General features: G+C 58.3%; 1 protein-coding gene across 2 annotated transcripts; it reads left to right on the top strand.

Annotated features, from left to right (window-relative positions):
• Positions 1-288: 288 nt before the first annotated feature.
• On the top strand, positions 289-7288 carry PGAM5 (PGAM family member 5, mitochondrial serine/threonine protein phosphatase). 2 transcript variants are annotated; one of them, XM_079942942.1, is made up of 6 exons: positions 289-678; positions 3029-3207; positions 4162-4287; positions 4355-4443; positions 4594-4727; positions 6421-7288. In XM_079942942.1, the coding sequence occupies exons 1-6, from the start codon at positions 488-490 to the stop codon at positions 6569-6571; spliced, it is 870 nt and encodes a 289-aa protein (XP_079799068.1). In that variant the 5' UTR covers positions 289-487; the 3' UTR covers positions 6572-7288. The 2 variants fall into 2 exon arrangements, with proteins under 2 accessions (XP_079799068.1, XP_079799067.1); XM_079942941.1 differs by having other exon boundaries at positions 361-678; positions 4597-4727.
• Positions 7289-7824: the final 536 nt, after the last annotated feature.

Below are 7824 nucleotides of genomic sequence, written 5' to 3' on the forward strand. Positions count from 1 at the left end.
ATGGTAAATTTTGCGTTATGTGTATTTTGCCACAGTAAAAACAAGGCAACCAGCAAACCCTGCGGGAGTTTCCCAGTTCACTTAAACCAGAACCCCAAGTCATCTGCGGGGCACGGGTTCCCCATGGGCTCTTCCCGCATTTGACTCGGCCCAGCCGCTCGGCGCCGGCTTCGGTCCTCCCGTTGCGCCCCCGCCCAAGCGGCTCCCCGGGGGCGCCGCGTAAGCAGTAGCTGCTCGAAGGCAGGAACGACTCCCGCCCCGGGCCCCCCGCAGCGGGTCGAAGGAAGGGTCTCAGAACCACCGCCTACCACCGGGCTCCGCCTTCGTTCCCGGAAGTCGCCCGCGGCAGGCAGGGCCATCCCGGCGACTCCCGCGCAGCCCGGCGGCCGGAAGCGCGCGCCCGCCGAAGCCTGTCCCTTGCGGCGCGCCGTCCGCGCCCGAAGGCGCCTGCGCGGAGTCGACGCGGCCCCGCGTGGGACGGGCCGGCATGGCGTTCCGGCAGGCGCTGCAGCTGGCGGCCTGCGGCCTGGCCGGGGGCTCGGCCGCGGTGTTCTTCTCGGCGGTGGCAGTGGGGAAGCCCCGCGCGGGCGGGGACGCGGAGCCGCGCGTGGTCGAGCCGCCGGCGTGGGCGGGGGCCGCGCGCCCCGGGCCCGGCGTCTGGGACCCCAACTGGGACAGGTGCGGGGCCGGCGGCGGGAGCCTTCCCGGGCCCCGGCCGTCCCGGCCGGTCGGTGTGGTCGATTCCGCGGAGGGGCGGGCGGGGCAGGCTTGCGTGCGGGTTTCTCTTTCGGTTCTGGCCACAAGGGTGGCTGTGGACGTGGGCCGTCCTTCGACCCCTCTTCTGAGCGCCAGTTTCCTCGTCTGCCCAGGGAGTCGTTCTGAGGAAGGAGCACCGTGATGCCAGGGACAGTGCCTGGCGCACAGGGAAGCCCAAAGTGGTCGTTTTCAGTCCTAGACGGAGGGCTTGGACCTTTGTAGGGCTCTTGTCCTTGTTTCCGTTTCCCAACTTCTGAATCCTCAGATTGGGTGACGGCACGTTGGTCCCATATTTGCGATACAGCTGAGACGGCGAGGTGGAGATGGGCCCTGGAAGGGGCCTCCGCGAGGCGGCCTCGCGGGGACAGGACCAGCAGCCATCTTGAGTAGGAACGTGAGGTCCAGGGGTCCCGGTCCCACCTGGCCGCGCGCTGTCAGTGTTCTTATTGAGCCCTTTGAGTGTGGCTCCTGTGATCAGGAAGCAATTTTTAGTCTTACTTAACGTTAATTAAATTTAAAAGCCAGAGCAGTGCAGATCTTAAAATACTGTATTGAAACGATAGTAGTTTTGGTATGCTGGAGTAAATAAAGTGAGTTACTGAAATTTCACCAGTTTCTTCCTGCTTTGTAAATGTGGCCACTTGGAAATTTTAAATTACGTATGTTGCCGGTGTTCTGTTTCTATTGGACAGCCCTGCTCTGGGTTGTGGGATGGTTTACCCAGTCCCAGCTCTTCACTCCTTGACACAAGATCTTGAGTGTGGGGCACAGATCCAATATTTATTGCTGGCCTAGTTGTATCGGGAACTAAATAGGTATTCTTTTTAACCTTTAATTTTTGAAAAGTAAACTTACCTTAGAATCATCTTGTATTTACAGAAAAAGATGATAGAGTACCTGTATACTCCACACTTAATTCCCTCTGTTGTTAACACCTCACACTACTATGGGACACTTGTCACAATCAGTGAACCAGTATAGATACGATATTTTTAACTGACGTCCGTACTTTATTGAAATTTCCTCAGTTTTTACATGTTGTCCGTTGTGTCTTCCCGGATCCCACAGGACAGTCAGGCTTTGACGGTTTCTCAGACTTGACTTGTTTTGATGACCTTGACAGTTTTGAGCAGGGCTGATCAGGGATTGTATAGAATGTTCCTCAATTGGGATAAGACTGGGGTCATATTCTCTTTTTCAAACATCAGTACAATCTTGTGAATTTCTTGGGCCTTTTTAAGGAAACAGAGTCACTCAGGTTAAAGGACTGACTTGAGGTAGAGCCGGACTCCAGCCTTGTATGAGGCCAACATTGCTGTATTTACTTGCCAAGTCTAGATTTATGGGGGGGTGAGGGGGGTGGTGTCCATGCTAGAAAGTTCCAGGGCCTCATCCAGTGAAATCTCCAGCCTCTTTCTGAGGAGCCAGGCTTCCTGCATCTGTGCCTGTAGGTCCCAGATGTCTGCTCTGGCTCAGCCCCAGCTCCCACGTGACCGCCAGTGTGGCATCGGCCTGGCCATGTTACAGGCACCCCAGGTTCCCCAGGTTCGCACGGCCCAAGCAGAACCCGTGAATTCACCATTATTCCCCTCAAAACTTATTCTTCCAGCACTGCCTCAGCTGAGTACATTCTTTTCCCAGCTCTGCCGGTCTCACAGGCATGTAATTTCTGTTAGCTTGAGGCCAATGAGCCGTCAGAGTGCCTGTCTTCACCAGACTTGCTGGTGTCTCAGCATCTTTTCTGCTGCAGCTCCCTCCCAGCATTCCAGCAGGGCCATCCAGGGGGTTTCCATGGTAACGGGAGCATTTTCCTCACTGTCCGATGTGATGCCTACTATCCCATGTGCTACCAAGCATTGAAAATGTGTTTAGTGTGATTGGGGAAATGGAGTTTTAATTGTATTTAATTTTCATGATTTTGAATTTAAGTAGCCACATGGTCAGCGGCTACTGTTGGGCAGCACAGCGTCCCCGTCAGTGAGGCCACCCTGTGGGCATTTCCCACCTGCCCTTCCACAGACACTCCTTCCTCCTCTCTGCGTCCCTGGTCCCCTTGCTGTGACTGTCAGTCTCCTCACAAGGACGTGGGCAGCACAATAGCTTCGCCTGTCCTGTTCACATCCAGCCGCCCAGGGCGGGCCTGGCGCCAAGAGAAGGGGGGCGCTGGCTCCTCCCCTGTGCCTCACCAACCCAGGAAGCCCCTCTGTCAGAAAGACTGGGGGTGACTTGTGAGCAGGGGCACAGGACACACCATCTCGTATTTCTGCATCAGGAGAGAACCACTGTCCCTGGTCAACCTGCGGAAGAGGAACCTGGAGCCTGGAGAAGAAGAGCTGGCGTCCAGGCTGGACCACTACAAGGCCAAGGCCACACGGCACATCTTCCTCATCAGGCATTCGCAGTACCACGTGGACGCCTCCCTGGAGAAGGACCGCACGCTGACGCCCCTGGGTACGTGGCTGGGCCTCCTTGAAGGTGCCCTTGGGGCGCTGGGCATCTTTGGACCTGTGTCGGGTGTTCTCGACCCAGATGCGAGCCTTGTCATTATTAGTAATAATCAGCCAAATCTGACACAGGCTTTGAAAACGTCCTCGTTAAGGTGGATCCTGCCCGCAGGCCCGAGGCTCTCGGAGGCGCCCCGCCCGGTGCTCCTTCTGGCTTGACCTCGTTGCTGGAGAGCCTTCCTCATAAACGGTGGCGGGTCTCAGCCGCCCCCGCCGGGCGGGACCGCCTCGGTCTTTGTGCTCATGTGTCTGTAGGAGAAATTCCTAGCAAGGAAACGGCAGGGAGGTTGGAGATAGAGTTTACATTTAAAAAAATCTCTCTGGTGAATGAGATAGCAGCCACTTGTGTGAAGGGGCTTGCTGGCCTGTCCTCAGGCCCGGGTGGAAGTAAAGCTGCATCTGTGGTATCGTGCATCCAGCTGAGACTGACTTTCCAAGGGCGTTTCGACTGGATTCTAAGATACATTTGAGGAAAAGCATTTGTATTTGCACCCAGGCTGCAGCAGTGCTGAGGCTGTCCGTCCTCACGTGTTAACACCTGGTGGTGGTGATTGAGCGGCAGGTGGTCACTGGCGCACTGACACCCAATCTTTGGACAAAGTTGAGTAGGAATGGTGTGGGGGACCCAGAAATAGTAAACAGGACCCCACCCAAACTTCAGCCAGCCTCCACCATGGCCGTTGTCTTCAATGTTTCTTCCTTATGGGGCTGAAGGTGGCTGGTTTGTCTCATTGATTTTACCTGTTGAAAGCCTGACCCCTTCCTTAGGCCTGAGCCCCGGGAGGGGCTGCCCGTCTTGTCCCCCAAACCTAGTGGTGCTTGGTAAGGACTGAAGTATTTGTGAAGTAAACAAACAGGGACTCCGGCGACGTGTAATTCTCCAGTGTATTCCACCTTCAAGGTCGTGAGCAGGCTGAACTAACCGGTCTCCGACTTGCAAGCTTGGGGTTGAAGTTTAATAAAATCGTCCATTCCTCCATGACCCGTGCAATAGAGACCACTGACATCATCAGCAAACACCTGCCAGGTGAGTGCCAGGCGCCCCCCGGGCCGGCTGCTCCTGAAGGGGCCCTGAGTCCTGTGTCTCTCCGCAGGCGTCTGCAAGGTCAGCACAGACCTGCTGAGGGAAGGCGCCCCCATCGAGCCTGACCCCCCCGTGTCTCACTGGAAGCCGGAGGCTGTGGTAAAAACTCCCCCCGGGCGGCCTTCCCCGGGAGCGGCCTCCACTCCACCCCTGGGCTCCTGGCGGCCCCGGGCTCCTGGCGGCCCCTGGGCTCCTGGCGGCGGGCCCGCGCACTGCCTCCATACGGACGATCCCTCCCTCTGCCCCCAGCAGTATTATGAGGACGGGGCGCGGATCGAGGCCGCCTTCCGGAACTACATCCACCGGGCGGACACCAAGCAGCAGGAGGACAGCTACGAGATCTTCATCTGCCACGCCAACGTCATCCGCTATATCGTGTGCAGGTGAGGCCCCAACGGGGCGCCCGCGGCCCCGCCTCCCCCCTCCCCCGCCGGCCTCCCGCCCCGCCCCCCGCCTTGCCCCACCCCATCACGGCCCCGCCTCCCCCCTCCCCCGCCGGCCTGTGCCCCCAGGGCGGCTCCCCTTCCTCTTGTCTGATGGTGCCCGCCAGGCCCAGCCGGTGGTCTGGTAGAACGGCTTTCTCACGACTGCATGTTTTTGCTGGGAACAGACCAGACTGAGGTGCCCCCCGTGGGCGGCCTTTCCCGGGCGATGCTGACCGTGGTCGCTTGGTTTAGGCGCTGTGCGCTGCCATTCCCAACGCGAAGTCCCACTTTGTAGGAGGCAACGCGAGCGCCCGTTTCCCTGAGGTCCCCCAGCTGGTTTCAGCACCTGTCGATGGCTCCTGCCCCCGTGGTTGTGCGTGGTGTTCGCTTAATGGTTTCGTATGTCCCTTTGTTTGTTAATTGGAACGTGTGTGACGAAGGACCCACGGATCTGTTTTGTGCAGGGTGATAACCTGTGAGCGCCTTAGTCCCTGGCAGCTCCAGCTGCTCCTGCGGGGCTCCTGTGTCCGTGGGGCAACCAGGTCCCTTCGTCCTGGCACCAGAGGTGCAGGGCCCTCACAGTGATGCCTGCGCTGAGCCCCGGGCAGAGTCACGGAGGGCCCTGGACCTGGGAAGGCCAGCTGGGTGCTAGTGTGTTTGACCATATCCCACTTAGTGCAAGTGGGGACCCAGCCTCCCCCGGGGCCATTCAAGGTGCTCCGCAGGTGCTTCAGGAGCTGAGGGGGTCCCCCTTCTCACGAGGGCCCATTCGCTTGCCCTCAGAAGCCGCCCGCGTGGCCCGGGGCGAGCAGCCCTGCGCCGGAGGAGCAGGCTGCGGCGCCAGGTTCCCGGCCGGGTTGAGAGCTGCTGGGAGGAGGGGCTGGGCTTCGGGGGCAGCCCCAGCCCGTGTGCCGCTCAGGGCGACTTCGGGGCTGTGTGAACACGCGTCCTCCCATATCCCGGGACAGCACTGACCCCAGTGCTGAGGGCCGGCCGGAGACGTCAGGGCTGGGAGTGGCCTGTGCCCCCAGGACACGTGAGGGCGCTCTGCTCCCTAACTTAGGGCAGTTTTGAAAGCGGTGAGGGTGACGCCGAGCCTTGAAAAATCAGCGTGTAGGTAGTTAATCCTTCAAGTCGGCAAAACTCTCGACAGAGGGCGTGCCAGTTGAAGGCGAGCCACAGGGGTGCCGCTTGTTCACCCCAGTGTCCTGGGGCACAAAGGGGTCCGGTGGCTCAGACGGAGGCCATAGTCCTGCTGGGCTCTTCAGCAGATACCAACTGTGCCTAAGAAGCGTTAAGCGCATGGAAATGCTCCGGGGTTGTGGGTTGCCCCTGCCGCACCTTCTGGCTGCCCCCCGTCCACTTTTGGTGACACTGGAAGAACAATTCAGTTGCATGCATTTGTTAACTAGTGTTTGTGACTCACATGCAAGCCTTGAGTTGGGTTGATCCCCCGTCCCAGAGGGGCTGGGCTGTCACCTCCCCCTTGTTTGATTGATGGGTTGGCATCCACCCCAGACAGTTCCTTCCTCTGAGAAACCCCATTTGAAAATGGGAGGGACTTGCAGGTGTTGGCCCCAGCCCCAGGGAAGTCCCCTGAGGCCTTGTCATCTGGGGTGGGCCCCTTCCCAGCCTGTGCTCTCTCCTCCAGGGCGCTGCAGTTCCCTCCAGAAGGCTGGCTCCGCCTTTCCCTCAACAACGGCAGCATTACGCACCTGGTAGTCCGGCCAGATGGCCGAGTGGCGCTCAGGACCCTCGGGGACACGGGATTCATGCCTCCTGACAAGATCTCTCGCTCCTGAGGGCCACCTCGAGGCCCCGCTCTCCTCCTCAGCCCCATGCCGGCCTGGTGTGGGTGCCACCGAGACCGCGGGCTCCTCCCCTGCCCCCACACAGGCCGCGCCGCAGGGCCAGGGCTCCAGGGCGCAGCAGCCGGAGAGAAGGATCCACGAAGCAGTGCTGCAGCGCTGAGCTTCTGGCCCAGGATGCAGAAGGGAAGCACTCAGGTCAGATCAGCTTCGTATCTCGCAGTGTCTCTGCCTCACTCTTGTCCACCAGGATGAGCCTGTTTCAGGAACAGGAACGAGCAGGCCTGTTTCAGGGACTGGACGAGGCCCCCAGATGCCGTCCCCACAGGGGCCGCGGCAGACGCCGCAGAGAGCTGTCCGTCAGTAGAGCCCGTCAGGCAGGAGGAGGTGGGCACCAGCGCTCTTCCATTCGTAACTTATTTCGCTGCTTTTTACACTCTTTTCATTTCCTAGAACTCTTTGTCACTTAAGTTTTCATCGATTGAAGATTTTCCTCATCTGGTTCTTGTTTTGAAAACCCATTTCTCACTCCCGAGTCACACAGCCCTGACACTGTTGGATCTGAACTCACGTGTGTTGCTAGGCCTTTCCGACACAGAGGAGGGGCACCTTAGCAGGTGAGGGAGGTGACTCGACCAGCTGCTCTCGTGGGAGGGGCTGGGCAGTGACGGACCAGGAGGGGCCCTGTTTCAATAAAGTGTCTGGCTGACAGTTCAGTCCTTGTTTACCTGTGGCTATTAATCTTTTATGCTTGTGGATTAAAATATTTAGATACAACACGTCCATCCCAAATCTCCATTTATTTAGACGGAAGTACAATTTCTATGAAGTGGTTGTGAACATTTTTGCAATCAGTGCAACTAATTGGGATATTCGATCCATTTCTGTCAATTTTGGAAATACCTACAAAATGAAATTGTGTTTTACTGGTTTTTCAAAGTACTAATTGTGAGTGTTTTAAAGGAAGCAGGAAGCCTGTGCAGCATAACAGCCGCAAACTTGCTGAGACAGATTGGGCAGAAGGCTCTTTCCCCAGTATTTTGTGCGCCCTGGGCTGACAGTTTTGCAGGGTGTCTGCCCGCCAGGGGCCTCAGTGAGAGGCCCTGACCCAGGACAGTGAGCTCGGTAAGTAAAAGCAGCAGACACACACCATTCTGCGAAATAGTTGAGACAAGTTACCCAGGGGCTGTGCTAACGGCTGAGACCAGAAAAGCCAGAGGCGGCACCGTGTCTGGCCCCGGGCGCTG

Source organism: Stenella coeruleoalba, assembly GCF_951394435.1.
Source record: "Stenella coeruleoalba genome assembly, chromosome: 14".
In the NCBI taxonomy this organism is placed as follows: domain Eukaryota; kingdom Metazoa; phylum Chordata; class Mammalia; order Artiodactyla; family Delphinidae; genus Stenella; species Stenella coeruleoalba.

What these genes read in the sequence shown, in the direction of transcription:
- PGAM5 (XM_079942942.1), top strand. Translation starts at nt 488, where the DNA reads ATGGCGTTCCGGCAGGCGCTGCAGCTGGCGGCCTGCGGCCTGGCCGGG. An exon ending in CCGCACGCTGACGCCCCTGG is followed by an intron (nt 3,208 to 4,161) that starts GTACGTGGCTGG and finishes TCCACCTTCAAG; the next exon opens with GTCGTGAGCAGGCTGAACTA. An exon ending in ACTGGAAGCCGGAGGCTGTG is followed by an intron (nt 4,444 to 4,593) that starts GTAAAAACTCCC and finishes CTCTGCCCCCAG; the next exon opens with CAGTATTATGAGGACGGGGC.